The 17537-nt window shown below is 46.7% G+C and overlaps 1 protein-coding gene across 5 annotated transcripts in view; it reads left to right on the plus strand.

Moving 5' to 3' along the window:
• The window catches only part of MED22 (mediator complex subunit 22), a 49750-nt gene extending 32537 nt beyond the window's left edge, over positions 1-17213 (plus strand). The window contains exons 3-5 of one of the 5 annotated variants that reach the window (XM_069985899.1): positions 2620-2700; positions 4985-5193; positions 16769-17213. In XM_069985899.1, the coding sequence (XP_069842000.1) occupies positions 2620-2700; positions 4985-5193; positions 16769-16961 (483 nt within the window). In that variant the 3' untranslated portion in view covers positions 16962-17213. Of the gene's footprint in view, positions 1-2619; positions 2701-4984; positions 5675-16768 lie in introns of those variants that run through there. The other 4 variants (XM_069985900.1, XM_069985902.1, XM_069985903.1 and 1 more) reach the window with 4 other exon arrangements.
• The last annotated feature ends 324 nt before the right edge of the window (positions 17214-17537 follow it).

Raw genomic sequence — 17537 nt, forward strand, 5'->3', positions numbered from 1 at the left:
CTTGTCTGGAGCATTAGAGCCCTCGTTGTGGATTAATCATGGCGTCATAAAGGTCAGGGGTGTTCAAGGGAACCAGGGGTTTCATGATTTTCAGCACTTCCGAAACACATTTGGTCATAATCTTTTATCACTACATACAAACATTAAAAGCTGCTTTTAGGGCTCAGTTCCCCACCACTGGACCACCGTTCTCTAAATTTCCTCTGATAGGTATAATTAGGTCTCGAGGCCCTAGAGGCCTTATATTGGCCATATATTCTTATCTTCTTCTCTCCAATTTTGAATTAGAGACTGTTAGGGCACAGTGGAAGCCAAGGTTAATGGTATTCCGGACGATATCTGGTAAGATATGTTAGCCTCCCATGTATTAGTCTCCTCTGCTGCGACTAATAATCTTACACAACTCTTCATAACACACCAGAGCTATTTGACCCCAATAAGGTTACACAAGATGAGCAAATGCCCCGGAACGGAGTGTCACCAGTGTAGGGCACCTTCCTCTGATTTCTGGCATATGATGTGGGATTGCCCACCTGTTAAGGACTTTTGGAAAGGGGTATTGGAGGTCCTTACAGAAATATTGATGGTGACTGTGCCGTATGACCCTAAAATATGTCTATTTGGTATCTTAGATGAGGAACGGTGGTCACATGACCAGAGAATATTTTTGAGGGAGGCCCTATTTATGGCTTGGAAAACTGTGGCTATCAGGTGGATGGATGTGATATCCCCCACTGTAAATGGAAGGTGTTGGTGAACTCTATGCTACCATACATGTATGTAAAAACGGGGGTGCATAACTACATTTCATAAGGTCTGGGGGCTATGGTGTCCGTCTCCTTCTACCAACTACTCACCAGCGAGAAATGATATCTAGGAGATGATGCTTTTGTATGGTTGGTTCCTTGACGTTCTAGACTTGTTCTATTGATGCCCATTTATCCTGCTTTCTGATTGCATATTTTCCTATGTTTCTTTTTACTGAGCTTTCCACACCATGAGAGACTTTTTATTCCAATATTAATAAGAGCAGACTGACTTCTATTGTTTTTATGTCACCTTTATTGATCATATTGTAAATTCTGTATATGTAGCCTTATGCGTTTATTGGTGGACATACTTCAATAAAATGAGTTTAAAAAAAAAAGAGCAGTGACACTGTGGAACTCTTTATATTCTTTACGGTAAGAGCAGTGACACTATGGAACTCTCTATATTCTTTACGGTAAGAGCAGTGACACTATGGAACTCTATATTCTTCATTGTAAGAGCAGTGACACTGTGGAACTCTCTATATTCTTTACGGTAAGAGCAGTGACACTGTGGAACTCTATATTCTTTACGGTAAGAGCAGTGACACTATGGAACTCTCTATATTCTTCATTGTAAGAGCAGTGACACTATGGAACTCTATATTCACTGTAAGAGCAGTGACACTATGGAACTCTCTATATTCTTCGATGTAAGAGCAGTGACACTATGGAACTCTATATTCTTCATTGTAAGAGCAGTGACACTATGGAACTCTCTATATTCACTGTAAGAGCAGTGACACTATGGAACTCTCTATATTCACTGTAAGAGCAGTGACACTGGAACTCTATACTCTTCACGGTAAGAGCAGTGACACTATGGAACTCTCTATATTCTTTACGGTAAGAGCAGTGACACTGGAACTCTCTATAATCCTTACTGTAAGAGCAGTGACACTGTGGAACGCTCTATAATCTTTACTGTAAGAGCAGTGACACTGTGGAACTCTCTATATTCTTTACTGTAAGAGCAGTGACACTATGGAACTCTATAATCTTTACTGTAAGAGCAGTGACACTGTGGAACTCTCTATATTCACTGTAAGAGAGAGTTCCACAGTGTCACTGCTATATTCTTCACTTTAAGAGCAGTGATACTATGGAACTCTCTATATTCTTTACAGTAAGAGCAGTGACACTGTGGAACTCTCTATATTCTTTACGGTAAGAGCAGTGACACTGTGGAACTCTCTATTCTTTACGGTAAGAGCAGTGACACTGTGGAACTCTCTATATTCTTTACGGTAAGAGCAGTGACACTGGAACTCTCTATATTCTTTACGGTAAGAGCAGTGACACTGTGGAACTCTCTATATTCTTTACGGTAAGAGCAGTGACACTGTGGAACTCTCTATATTCTTTACGGTAAGAGCAGTGACACTGTGGAACTCTCTATATTCTTTACGGTAAGAGCAGTGACACTGTGGAACTCTCTATATTCTTTACGGTAAGAGCAGTGACACTGTGGAACTCTCTGCCATGATGTCATGGCTGATTTATTAAGTACAAGGGGGACATGGATGTTTTTATTGAAAAATATAATATTAGCCATAAAGTTCTGGGCATTAGATTTCTGGTGATATGCTGATCCAGGGATTATACTGATTGCCATTGGAGTTTTCTCCCTGTGATGTGGCAATTGTCATCTGCCTCATAGGGGTTTTGCCTTTCCCTGGATCAGTACTGTAGGTTTCCCTAGGTTGAACCTGATGGACTCTTGTCTTCTTTCAACCTTCTTAACTATGTTAATATGCTTTGATTTCTGCAGCCGTGTTCATGGATTTATCTCCTTTTATTTTTTTGTCAGATAGAAGAAGAACATCAAGTCAGCCGCTCAACCCAAGGGGAGCAGGACAACTATGAAATGCACGTCCGCTCGGCTAACATAGTGAGTGTAAGAACAGGTAGCCCTCATGGTGTGCACCGCTGTGTACAGGGCGTCTCTCTTCTGTAGTAGATGATATTACTCCAGTCATGGTATATACTGTATACTCTCTATCACATCGGTCATAGTGTACACTGTACACCAGTGCTTCCCAACCTTTTCCACCTCGGGGCACCCCTTAGAAAAACTTTTTAGCTCGGGGCACCCCTACTAAATAATGTTAATATAAAAACTGCCATTAAGTGACTTGCAGGTGACGTCTTCTTTCCCTTTCGTTACTTTCCCTTTTCCTCTCCATCCGGGCCAGACCACGTTACGATTTCTTCCAGCCACAATTAATCTCTTCAGAATCTGCCAGACAGACATCTTAGGCTCCGGACATTTAATAATGCCCCATGCCGTGCTCCCACATAGTAATAAGGGCAACTGTTGTGCCCTTCATATAGTAATAACCCCTTAACGACACAGGGCGTATATTTACTCTCTGTGGTCGCCTCGGGGACTTCAGAGGGGGGCTGCACGATGACCCCGCTCTGAACCGCCAAGGTCCCGGGTGCGGCATGTAGCCTGGGACCGTGGCTTTTAGTGGGCATGGTCCGATCGGACCGTGCCCACTAATCAAGTAATCAGATGCAGCTGTCAAAGTTGACTGCTGCATCTGATTGCTTGCTGTCCCTAATACCTGGTGGTCTAGGGGGGTGGATCACCCCACATTGTCCCGTAGGAGCAATCCACACATCCTTTACCGGCCGGGTCAGCGCTGTAATGGAGCTGATCCCGGCTCGGCACTCGATTGCTTTCGGCTGCAGCAGCCGAAAGCAATCCAGTGCCTATCTCATTGATCTATGCTGTATCACTATATACAGCATAGATCAATGAGAGATCAGTGTGCGTATACTAGAAGTCCCCCAGGGGGCGACTAACCCTAACCCCAGGGGGGCTTCTAGCATATGTGTAAAAAAAAAAAAGTGTTATTAGTGATAAAAAAAAACCCTCCCCTAATAAAAATTTGAATTCCCCCCCCTTTTCCCATGTTATAAATAAAAATAAATAAATAAACAAACATGTTTTGTATCGCAGCGTGCGTAATCGCCCGAACAATTATTTAATCACATTCCTGATCTCGCACGGTAAATGGCATAAGCGTAAAAAAATCCCAAAGTGGAAAATTGCGCATTTTTGGTCGTATCAAATCCTGAAAAATTGTAATAAAAAGCGATCAAAAAGTCGCATATGTGCAATCAAGGTACCGATAGAAAGAACACATCATGGCGCAAAAACTGACACCTGACACAGCCCCATAGACCAAAGGATAAAGGCGTTATAAGCCTGGGAATGGAGCGATTTTAGGGAACATATTTAGGTTAACAATGGTTGGAATTTTTTACAAGCCAAGAGTTAGATGTTATATATCGTTGTAATCGTTACTAGTTGAGGAACATATATAACAAGTCAGTTTTACCTCAGGGCGAACGGTGTAAAAAAAAAAAAAACAAACAAAATGCGTTGTTTTTTTCACCACACTTTTTTTTTTCTTCTGGTTTTGCAGTGTTTTTTATGAAAAAACTCAGCCTGTCATTGCAAAGTACAATTAGTGGCACAAAAAATAAGGGCTCATGTGGGTCTCTAGGTGAAAAAATGCAACAGCTATGGCCTTCTATACGGAATTGGCCCAGTCTTTAAGGGTATAATATACCCCCTAGTGTGCCTTTCATCTTAATAATACCCCTTATGCTGTCCGCCTCAGTATAAATGCCCCCCTGCATGCTGTGCCCCTGGTAATAATGTCCCCCATGCTGTGCACCAAAAAGTTCTACTCATCTAAATCGGTCTGTGTGGCTGCAGAGAGCAGCTCTCCTTCCTCTTCGGGCTCCATCTAGCGAGCTGCGGGGACAGAACCTCCCGCAGGCATGATGACGTCAACATCTTCACGCCTGCCGGAGAAGTCACGTCCCGGAGTCCCAGAGGCTGCTGGCATGAAGTGCCGGCGGCCTATGGGATTGAATGTAGGAGCAGGACGCTGACAGGTGCTGCTCCTACATTCTGCTCAATTGAATGTTCTGCCCGCTCACTGTGTGAGTGGGCAGAACATCAAACCAATCGGTATATCCCTAGAAGCTGCGCGGCCGCAGCTTCTAGGGGTAATAGTCACAGTGTCACAATTCCTACTGGGATCCCGCGGCACCGCTGGCAGGTTCTTCCGGCACCCTGGAAGGGAAACGCTGCTGTACGCTGTGGCTGTGAGGCGGTTATTTGATGCTTGTTGTGTTTCTCGTGTGTATCCCAGGTGCGGGCCGGAGAGTCGCTCATGAGGTTGGTGTCTGATCTGAAGCAATATCTAATCCTCAACGACTTCCCCTCTGTTAATGAGGGCATCAACCAACGCAACCAGCAGCTCCGCACCCTGCAGGACGAGTGTGACAAGAAACTTATCTCCCTGCGGGATGAGGTGGCCATAGACCTTTATGAACTTGAAGAGGAATATTACTCCTCCAGGTATAAGTAGGCTCTAAGCGGACTGAAGATCGGCCTGGAGGCTGTCCAGCAGTGCCTGACAGTGAAGGGGTTAATGTCTATGCCATGTCCTGGTCATAAAATATATATATATATATATATATATATATATATATATATATATAAAATATTATAAATAATTTTTCACATTTTTTATTATTTTATGCAGTTTTTTAGATGACTGTTTTCTGACAATATTTTTATATTCATTTGTTGAATTCCTTTACGTCATGAATGAGATCAGCCATTGGCATGGTTTGGTGCTGCATGAGGGCTGTTATCACCCTTTAGGTTCAGGGTCTGGGTTGCGCAGCTTCTGCAGGTGACTTTGATGTAGTTATCTCTTACTGTGTGTGTGTGTATGTAAATATATATATGGTACATGTAAGAAAAATAAAGTGATGTGTGCGATAACACTTCATGGCTGTGTCCTGCCCTGCTGGTATACATGTCACCTGTACTGTGAAGGGTATGGTGCCCAGAATAATAGGTAGTGGGTAATCCCCCAGTGTGGTGGATAATCTCTGGTATACTGGGTAGTGGGTTATCCCTGTTGTGATGGGTGGTATATAATCCCCAGTATGATGGATGGTATGTAATCCCCGGTGTAGTGAGTTATCCCCAGTATGACGGGTGGTATATAATCCCCGGTATGACGGGTGGTATATAATCCCCAGTATGATGGATGGTATGTAATACCCGGTGTAGTGAGTTATCCCCAGTATGACGGGTGGTATATAATCCCCGGTATGACGGGTGGTATATAATCCCCAGTATGATGGATGGTATGTAATCCCCGGTGTAGTGAGTTATCCCCAGTATGGTGGGTGGTATATAATCCCTGGTGTAGTGAGTTATCCCTGGTATGGTGGGTTGTATATAATCCCTGGTGTAGTGAGTTATCCCTGGTATGGTGGGTGGTATATAATCCCTGGTATGGTGGGTGGTATATAATCCCTGGTATGACGGGTGGTTTATAATCCCTGGTGTAGTGGGTTATCCCTGGTATGACGGGTGGTATATAATCCCCAGTATGATGGATGGTATGTAATCCCCGGTGTAGTGAGTTATCCCCAGTATGACGGGTGGTATATAATCCCCGATGTAGTGAGTTATCCCTGGTATGGTGGGTGGTATATAATCCCTGGTATCACGGGTGGTATATAATCCCTGGTGTAGTGAGTTATCCCCGATATGGTGGGTGGTATATAATCCCCGGTGTAGTGAGTTATCCCTGGTATGGTGGGTGGTATATAATCCCCGGTGTAGTGAGTTATCCCTGGTATGGTGGGTGGTATATAATCCCCGGTGTAGTGAGTTATCCCTGGTATGGTGGGTGGTATATAATCCCCGGTGTAGTGAGTTATCCCTGGTATGGTGGGTGGTATATAATCCCTGGTACGGTGGGTGGTATATAATCCCTGGTGTAGTGAGTTATCCCCGGTATGACGGGTGGTATATAATCCCCGGTGTAGTGAGTTATCCCCGATATGGTGGGTGGTATATAATCCCCAGTGTAGTGAGTTATCCCCGATATGGTGGGTGGTATATAATCCCCGGTGTAGTGAGTTATCCCCGATATGGTGGGTGGTATATAATCCCCGGTGTAGTGAGTTATCCCTGGTATGGTGGGTGGTATATAATCCCCGGTGTAGTGAGTTATCCCTGGTATGTTGGGTGGTATATAATCCCCGGTGTAGTGAGTTATCCCTGGTATGTTGGGTGGTATATAATCCCCGGTGTAGTGAGTTATCCCTGGTATGGTGGGTGGTATATAATCCCTGGTACGGTGGGTGGTATATAATCCCCAGTGTAGTGAGTTATCCCCGATATGGTGGGTGGTATATAATCCCCGGTGTAGTGAGTTATCCCCGGTATGGTGGGTGGTATATAATCCCCGGTGTAGTGAGTTATCCCCGGTATGGTGGGTGGTATATAATCCCCGGTGTAGTGAGTTATCCCCGGTATGGTGGGTGGTATATAATCCCCGGTGTAGTGAGTTATCCCCGATATGGTGGGTGGTATATAATCCCTGGTATGGTGGGTGGTATATAATCCCCGTGTAGTGAGTTATCCCTGGTATGGTGGGTGGTATATAATCCCCGTGTAGTGAGTTATCCCCGATATGGTGGGTGGTATATAATCCCCGGTGTAGTGAGTTATCCCCGGTATGGTGGGTGGTATATAATCCCCGGTGTAGTGAGTTATCCCCGGTATGGTGGGTGGTATATAATCCCCGGTGTAGTGAGTTATCCCTGTTACGACGGGTGGTATATAATCCCCGGTGTAGTGAGTTATCCCCGATATGGTGGGTGGTATATAATCCCCGGTGTAGTGAGTTATCCCCGGTATGACGGGTGGTATATAATCCCCGGTGTAGTGAGTTATCCCCGGTATGGTGGGTGGTATATAATCCCCGGTGTAGTGAGTTATCCCTGGTACGGTGGGTGGTATATAATCCCCGTGTAGTGAGTTATCCCCGGTATGACGGGTGGTATATAATCCCCGGTGTAGTGAGTTATCCCTGGTATGGTGGGTGGTATATAATCCCCGGTGTAGTGAGTTATCCCCGGTACGGTGGGTGGTATATAATCCCCAGTGTAGTGAGTTATCCCTGGTATGGTGGGTGGTATATAATCCCTGGTGTAGTGAGTTATCCCCGGTACGGTGGGTGGTATATAATCCCCAGTGTAGTGAGTTATCCCTGGTATGGTGGGTGGTATATAATCCCCGGTGTAGTGAGTTATCCCTGGTACGGTGGGTGGTATATAATCCCCAGTGTAGTGAGTTATCCCTGGTACGGTGGGTGGTATATAATCCCTGGTGTAGTGAGTTATCCCTGGTACGGTGGGTGGTATATAATCCCCGTGTAGTGAGTTATCCCTGGTACGATGGGTGGTATATAATCCCCGGTGTAGTGAGTTATCCCAGTATGGTGGGTGGTATATAATCCCTGGTGTAGTGAGTTATCCCTGGTACGGTGGGTGGTATATAATCCCTGGTATCACGGGTGGTATATAATCCCCGGTGTAGTGAGTTATCCCTGGTACGGTGGGTGGTATATAATCCCCAGTGTAGTGAGTTATCCCTGGTACGGTGGGTGGTATATAATCCCTGGTGTAGTGAGTTATCCCTGGTATGGTGGGTGGTATATAATCCCCAGTGTAGTGAGTTATCCCTAGTATGGTGGGTGGTATATAATCCCCAGTGTAGTGAGTTATCCCCGGTACGGTGGGTGGTATATAATCCCCAGTGTAGTGAGTTATCCCTGGTATGGTGGGTGGTATATAATCCCTGGTATCACGGGTGGTATATAATCCCCGATGTAGTGAGTTATCCCTGGTACGGTGGGTGGTATATAATCCCCAGTGTAGTGAGTTATCCCTGGTACGGTGGGTGGTATATAATCCCCAGTGTAGTGAGTTATCCCTAGTATGGTGGGTGGTATATAATCCCCGGTGTAGTGAGTTATCCCTGGTACGGTGGGTGGTATATAATCCCCGTGTAGTGAGTTATCCCCGGTATGGTGGGTGGTATATAATCCCCGGTGTAGTGAGTTATCCCTGGTATGGTGGGTGGTATATAATCCCCGGTGTAGTGAGTTATCCCCGATATGGTGGGTGGTATATAATCCCCGGTGTAGTGAGTTATCCCCGGTATGGTGGGTGGTATATAATCCCCGGCGTAGTGGGTTATCCCTGGTATGGTGGGTGGTATATAATCCCCGGTGTAGTGAGTTATCCCTGGTACAGTGGGTGGTATATAATCCCCGGTGTAGTGAGTTATCCCTGGTACAGTGGGTGGTATATAATCACCGGTGTAGTGAGTTATCCCGGTATGGTGGGTGGTATATAATCCCTGGTACGGTGGGTGGTATATAATCCCCGTGTAGTGAGTTATCCCTGGTATGGTGGGTGGTATATAATCCCCGGTGTAGTGAGTTATCCCTGGTATGGTGGGTGGTATATAATCCCCGGTGTAGTGAGTTATCCCTGGTATGGTGGGTGGTATATAATCCCCGGTGTAGTGAGTTATCCCGGTATGGTGGGTGGTATATAATCCCCGTGTAGTGAGTTATCCCTGGTATGGTGGGTGGTATATAATCCCTGGTATGGTAAGTGGTATATAATCCCCGGTGTAGTGAGTTATCCCTGGTATGGTGGGTGGTATATAATCCCTGGTACGGTGGGTGGTATATAATCCCAGGTGTAGTGAGTTATCCCTGGTATGGTGGGTGGTATATAATCCCTGGTATGGTAAGTGGTATATAATCCCCGGTGTAGTGAGTTATCCCTGGTATGGTGGGTGGTATATAATCCCTGGTATGGTAAGTGGTATATAATCCCAGGTGTAGTGAGTTATCTCCGGTATGACGGGTGGTATATAATCCCCAGTGTAGTGAGTTATCCCTGGTATGGTGGGTGGTATATAATCCCTGGTACGGTGGGTGGTATATAATCCCAGGTGTAGTGAGTTATCCCCGGTATGACGGGTGGTATATAATCCCCGGTGTAGTGAGTTATCCCTGGTATGGTGGGTGGTATATAATCCCCAGTGTAGTGAGTTATCCCCGATATGGTGGGTGGTATATAATCCCCAGTGTAGTGAGTTATCCCTGGTACGGTGGGTGGTATATAATCCCTGGTACGGTGGGTGGTATATAATCCCCGGTGTAGTGAGTTATCCCGGTATGGTGGGTGGTATATAATCCCCGTGTAGTGAGTTATCCCTGGTATGGTGGGTGGTATATAATCCCCGGTGTAGTGAGTTATCCCGGTATGGTGGGTGGTATATAATCCCCGTGTAGTGAGTTATCCCTGGTATGGTGGGTGGTATATAATCCCTGGTATGGTAAGTGGTATATAATCCCCGGTGTAGTGAGTTATCCCTGGTATGGTGGGTGGTATATAATCCCAGGTGTAGTGAGTTATCTCCGGTATGACGGGTGGTATATAATCCCCGGTGTAGTGAGTTATCCCTGGTATGGTGGGTGGTATATAATCCCTGGTACGGTGGGTGGTATATAATCCCAGGTGTAGTGAGTTATCCCCGGTATGACGGGTGGTATATAATCCCCGGTGTAGTGAGTTATCCCTGGTATGGTGGGTGGTATATAATCCCCAGTGTAGTGAGTTATCCCCGATATGGTGGGTGGTATATAATCCCCAGTGTACAGAGTTATCCCTGGTATGGTGGGTGGTATATAATCCCTGGTACGGTGGGTGGTATATAATCCCCGTGTAGTGAGTTATCCCTGGTATGGTGGGTGGTATATAATCCCTGGTACGGTGGGTGGTATATAATCCCCGGTGTAGTGAGTTATCCCCGGTATGGTGGGTGGTATATAATCCCCGGTGTAGTGAGTTATCCCTGGTACGGTGGGTGGTATATAATCCCCGTGTAGTGAGTTATCCCTGGTACGGTGGTTGGTATATAATCCCCGTGTAGTGAGTTATCCCTGGTATGGTGGGTGGTATATAATCCCCGTGTAGTGAGTTATCCCTGGTACGATGGGTGGTATATAATCCCCGTGTAGTGAGTTATCCCTGGTACGGTGGGTGGTATATAATCCCCGGCGTAGTGGGTTATCCCTGGTATGGTGGGTGGTATATAATCCCCGGTGTAGTGAGTTATCCCTGGTATGGTGGGTGGTATATAATCCCCGGTGTAGTGGGTTATCCCTGGTACGGTGGGTGGTATATAATCCCCGTGTAGTGAGTTATCCCTGGTACGGTGGGTGGTATATAATCCCCGTGTAGTGAGTTATCCCTGGTACGGTGGGTGGTATATAATCCCCGGTGTAGTGAGTTATCCCTGGTACGGTGGGGTGGTATATAATCCCGTGTAGTGAGTTATCCCTGGTACGGTGGGTGGTATATAATCCCCGTGTAGTGAGTTATCCCTGGTATGGTGGGTGGTTATATAATCCCCGTGTAGTGAGTTATCCCTGGTACGAGTGGTGGTATATAATCCCCGTGTAGTGAGGTTATCCCTGGTACGGTGGGTGGTATATAATCCCCTTGTGTAGTGAGTTATCCCTGGTACGGTGGGTGGTATATAATCCTGGTACGGTGGGTGGTATATAATCCCCGGCGTAGTGGGTTATCCCCTGGTATGGTGGGTGGTATATAATCCACCGTGTAGTGAGTTATCCCTGGTATGGTGGGTGGTATATAATCCCCGGTGTAGTGGGTTATCCCTGGTACGGTGGGTGGTATATAATCCCCGGTGTAGTGAGTTATCCCTGGTACGGTGGGTGGTATATAATCCCCGTGTAGTGAGTTATCCCTGGTACGGTGGGTGGTATATAATCCCCGTGTAGTGAGTTATCCCTGGTACGGTGGGTGGTATATAATCCCCGTGTAGTGAGTTATCCCTGGTATGGTGGGTGGTATATAATCCCCGTGTAGTGAGTTATCCCCGGTATGGTGGGTGGTATATAATCCCCGTGTAGTGAGTTATCCCTGGTATGGTGGGTGGTATATAATCCCCGTGTAGTGAGTTATCCCTGGTACGGTGGGTGGTATATAATCCCCGTGTAGTGAGTTATCCCTGGTACGGTGGGTGGTATATAATCCCCGGTGTAGTGAGTTATCCCCGGTATGGTGGGTGGTATATAATCCCCGGTGTAGTGAGTTATCCCTGGTATGGTGGGTGGTATATAATCCCCGTGTAGTGAGTTATCCCTGGTACGGTGGGTGGTATATAATCCCCGGTGTAGTGAGTTATCCCTGGTACGGTGGGTGGTATATAATCCCCAGTGTAGTGACTTATCCCTGGTACGGTGGGTGGTATATAATCCCCGGTGTAGTGAGTTATCCCCGGTATGGTGGGTGGTATATAATCCCCGTGTAGTGAGTTATCCCTGGTACGGTGGGTGGTATATAATCCCCGGTGTAGTGAGTTATCCCTGGTATGGTGGGTGGTATATAATCCCTGGTACAGTGGGTGGTATATAATCCCCGGTGTAGTGAGTTATCCCCGGTATGGTGGGTGGTATATAATCCCCGGTGTAGTGAGTTATCCCTGGTACGGTGGGTGGTATATAATCCCCAGTGTAGTGACTTATCCCTGGTACGGTGGGTGGTATATAATCCCTGGTACAGTGGGTGGTATATAATCCCCAGTGTAGTGAGTTATCCCTGGTACGGTGGGTGGTATATAATCCCTGGTACAGTGGGTGGTATATAATCCCCAGTGTAGTGACTTATCCCTGGTACGGTGGGTGGTATATAATCTCTGGTGTAGTGAGTTATCCCCAGTATGGTGGGTGGTATATAATCCCTGGTGTAGTGAGTTATCCCTGGTACGGTGGGTGGTATATAATCTCTGGTGTAGTGAGTTATCCCCAGTATGCTGGGTGGTATATAATCCCTGGTGTAGTGAGTTATCCCTGGTACGGTGGGTGGTATATAATCTCTGGTGTAGTGAGTTATCCCTGGTACGGTGGGTGGTATATAATCCCCGGTGTAGTGAGTTATCCCCAGTATGGTGGGTGGTATATAATCCCCAGTGTAGTGAGTTATCCCTGGTACGGTGGGTGGTATATAATCCCTGGTACAGTGGGTGGTATATAATCCCCAGTGTAGTGACTTATCCCTGGTACGGTGGGTGGTATATAATCTCTGGTGTAGTGAGTTATCCCCAGTATGGTGGGTGGTATATAATCCCTGGTGTAGTGAGTTATCCCTGGTACGGTGGGTGGTATATAATCTCTGGTGTAGTGAGTTATCCCCAGTATGCTGGGTGGTATATAATCCCTGGTGTAGTGAGTTATCCCTGGTACGGTGGGTGGTATATAATCTCTGGTGTAGTGAGTTATCCCTGGTATGGTGGGTGGTATATAATCCCCGTGTAGTGAGTTATCCCTGGTACGGTGGGTGGTATATAATCCCTGGTACGGTGGGTGGTATATAATCCCCGGTGTAGTGAGTTATCCCTGGTACGGTGGGTGGTATATAATCCCTGGTACAGTGGGTGGTATATAATCCCCGTGTAGTGAGTTATCCCTGGTACGGTGGGTGGTATATAATCCCTGGTACAGTGGGTGGTATATAATCCCCGTGTAGTGAGTTATCCCCGGTATGGTGGGTGGTATATAATCCCCGGTGTAGTGAGTTATCCCTGGTACGGTGGGTGGTATATAATCCCTGGTACGGTGGGTGGTATATAATCCCCGGTGTAGTGAGTTATCCCTGGTATGGTGGGTGGTATATAATCCCCGTGTAGTGAGTTATCCCTGGTACGATGGGTGGTATATAATCCCCGTGTAGTGAGTTATCCCTGGTACGGTGGGTGGTATATAATCCCTGGTACGGTGGGTGGTATATAATCCCCGGTGTAGTGAGTTATCCCTGGTATGGTGGGTGGTATATAATCCCCGTGTAGTGAGTTATCCCTGGTACGGTGGGTGGTATATAATCCCTGGTACGGTGGGTGGTATATAATCCCCGGTGTAGTGACTTATCCCTGGTACGGTGGGTGGTATATAATCCCTGGTACAGTGGGTGGTATATAATCCGCGTGTAGTGAGTTATCCCTGGTACGGTGGGTGGTATATAATCCCCGGTGTAGTGAGTTATCCCTGGTACAGTGGGTGGTATATAATCCCTGGTACAGTGGGTGGTATATAATCCCCAGTGTAGTGAGTTATCCCTGGTACGGTGGGTGGTATATAATCCCCGGTGTAGTGACTTATCCCTGGTACGGTGGGTGGTATATAATCTCTGGTGTAGTGAGTTATCCCTGGTACGGTGGGTGGTATATAATCTCTGGTGTAGTGAGTTATCCCTGGTATGGTGGGTGGTATATAATCCCCAGTGTAGTGACTTATCCCTGGTACGGTGGGTGGTATATAATCCCTGGTGTAGTGAGTTATCCCCAGTATGGTGGGTGGTATATAATCCCCAGTGTAGTGACTTATCCCTGGTACGGTGGGTGGTATATAATCCCTGGTGTAGTGAGTTATCCCTGGTACGGTGGGTGGTATATAATCCCCGGTGTAGTGAGTTATCCCTGGTATGGTGGGTGGTATATAATCTCTGGTGTAGTGAGTTATCCCTGGTACGGTGGGTGGTATATAATCCCCGGTGTAGTGAGTTATCCCTGGTACGGTGGGTGGTATATAATCCCCGGTGTAGTGAGTTATCCCTGGTATGGTGGGTGGTATATAATCCCCGTGTAGTGAGTTATCCCTGGTACGATGGGTGGTATATAATCCCCGTGTAGTGAGTTATCCCTGGTACGGTGGGTGGTATATAATCCCTGGTACGGTGGGTGGTATATAATCCCCGGTGTAGTGACTTATCCCTGGTACGGTGGGTGGTATATAATCCCTGGTACAGTGGGTGGTATATAATCCGCGTGTAGTGAGTTATCCCTGGTACGGTGGGTGGTATATAATCCCCGGTGTAGTGAGTTATCCCTGGTACAGTGGGTGGTATATAATCCCTGGTACAGTGGGTGGTATATAATCCCCAGTGTAGTGAGTTATCCCTGGTACGGTGGGTGGTATATAATCCCCGGTGTAGTGAGTTATCCCTGGTACGGTGGGTGGTATATAATCCCTGGTACAGTGGGTGGTATATAATCCCCGGTGTAGTGAGTTATCCCTGGTATGGTGGGTGGTATATAATCCCTGGTACGGTGGGTGGTATATAATCCCCGGTGTAGTGAGTTATCCCTGGTATGGTGGGTGGTATATAATCCCTGGTACGGTGGGTGGTATATAATCCCCGGTGTAGTGAGTTATCCCTGGTACGGTGGGTGGTATATAATCCCCGGTGTAGTGACTTATCCCTGGTACGGTGGGTGGTATATAATCTCTGGTGTAGTGAGTTATCCCTGGTACGGTGGGTGGTATATAATCTCTGGTGTAGTGAGTTATCCCCAGTATGGTGGGTGGTATATAATCCCCGGTGTAGTGAGTTATCCCCAGTATGGTGGGTGGTATATAATCCCCAGTGTAGTGACTTATCCCTGGTACGGTGGGTGGTATATAATCCCCGGTGTAGTGAGTTATCCCTGGTATGGTGGGTGGTATATAATCCCCGGTGTAGTGAGTTATCCCTGGTACGGTGGGTGGTATATAATCCCCAGTGTAGTGAGTTATCCCTGGTATGGTGGGTGGTATATAATCCCCAGTGTAGTGAGTTATCCCTGGTATGGTGGGTGGTATATAATCCCCGGTGTAGTGAGTTATCCCCAGTATGGTGGGTGGTATATAATCCCCAGTGTAGTGAGTTATCCCTGGTACGGTGGGTGGTATATAATCCCTGGTACAGTGGGTGGTATATAATCCCCGTGTAGTGAGTTATCCCTGGTATGACGGGTGGTATATAATCCCTGGTACGGTGGGTGGTATATAATCCCCGGTGTAGTGAGTTATCCCTGGTATGGTGGGTGGTATATAATCCCCGGTGTAGTGAGTTATCCCTGGTATGACGGGTGGTATATAATCCCTGGTACGGTGGGTGGTATATAATCCCCGTGTAGTGAGTTATCCCTGGTACGGTGGGTGGTATATAATCCCTGGTGTAGTGAGTTATCCCTGGTACGGTGGGTGGTATATAATCCCTGGTACGGTGGGTGGTATATAATCCCCGGTGTAGTGAGTTATCCCTGGTATGGTGGGTGGTATATAATCCCCGGTGTAGTGAGTTATCCCTGGTATGACGGGTGGTATATAATCCCTGGTACGGTGGGTGGTATATAATCCCCGTGTAGTGAGTTATCCCTGGTACGGTGGGTGGTATATAATCCCTGGTACAGTGGGTGGTATATAATCCCCGTGTAGTGAGTTATCCCTGGTACGGTGGGTGGTATATAATCCCTGGTGTAGTGAGTTATCCCGGTATGGTGGGTGGTATATAATCCCTGGTACGGTGGGTGGTATATAATCCCTGTGTAGTGAGTTATCCCTGGTATGGTGGGTGGTATATAATCCCCGGTGTAGTGAGTTATCCCCGGTATGGTGGGTGGTATATAATCCCCGGTGTAGTGAGTTATCCCTGGTACGGTGGGTGGTATATAATCCCTGGTGTAGTGAGTTATCCCTGGTACGGTGGGTGGTATATAATCCCTGGTGTAGTGAGTTATCCCTGGTATGGTGGGTGGTATATAATCCCCGTGTAGTGAGTTATCCCTAGTATGGTGGGTGGTATATAATCCCCGTGTAGTGAGTTATCCCCGGTATGGTGGGTGGTATATAATCCCCGTGTAGTGAGTTATCCCCGGTATGGTGGGTGGTATATATTTCTGTAGCTTCCTTCCTGCTCAGTGTTGTCCGCATCTTCCTGTTCCTTCTGCCGTGATGTTTCTAGTGTGCATGTCTCTAGTGTGGATGGCAGTGGCTGCTGGCTCACAGGATTCTGGGAAGCGGAGAGGGTTCACACATATAGTCCAGACTGCAGCTGCTCTTCATACATTTAGTTTTTACATGTGATTTGCTCTTGCCGAGTTCTTAACGCTTTGCTTCTGTCTTGCTTTTCTCTTTTGCTTTCTTGCCTTCCTCTTACTGCCCGGACGTTGTCTGCCGCTTTACCTGTTGTGTTGTAAGCTACAGTGTGTGTGAGCCCAGTGATCTCCCGCTCTGTGAAGCATACTGGATCAGAGACAGTCTTGACTTCTCACCTCAGGATCCTTCCATCCCGATGACATCAGCAACATCTGAGAACGGCTCCGTCCCCAGTCAGATCAGCGCATCTCCACACTTGAATGGACATGGAGTCAGTATGTCGGAGCACAGCTGAGAAGCTTTACCGTAAGCCCAGGTCATTCGCACTCCACTTCTGGCCTGGTGTATGCACATACTGTGGTTAGTAGTGTTGGCCATGTGGTTTGTTCTGGTGACCTTTACAGCCTGTCGTCCTGTAGTAATGTTTCAGCCTGATAATATCTAGGTGGTCACTATACTCCAGTATACCTCTAGTTACAGAGGGGATGCTGTGTGTACACAGGCTGATGTATCCGTATCTCCACCGCATAAAGGAAATGACTGAGAATTCTCAGCGTCCTGTGCTGTCTATGTGATCCCTCCATCCAGTTTATGTCGCCCTTGCCCATCTGTCTGTCAGAAATAAAAGTTTTTGTCTTGTTTTGTGTTTTCAGTCACAGCAGAAATAAAGCAGTATAACTGTAGAACAAGAAGAGGTGTCACCATGCTCAGCGACTTGCATCTGTGATTTATTACCCATATAGTGCCAGCAGATTCCATAGTGCTTTACATACATTGTAGTCTTCTATTCTCAGGAAGTGAGTGAATTTGTCACTACGTCAATATGTTTTGGGTTGTTGGAGAAACCCCATGCAAAGCCGGGATTGACCTG

This window comes from Dendropsophus ebraccatus, chromosome 10 (genome assembly GCF_027789765.1).
Source record: "Dendropsophus ebraccatus isolate aDenEbr1 chromosome 10, aDenEbr1.pat, whole genome shotgun sequence".
In the NCBI taxonomy this organism is placed as follows: Eukaryota; Metazoa; Chordata; class Amphibia; order Anura; family Hylidae; genus Dendropsophus; species Dendropsophus ebraccatus.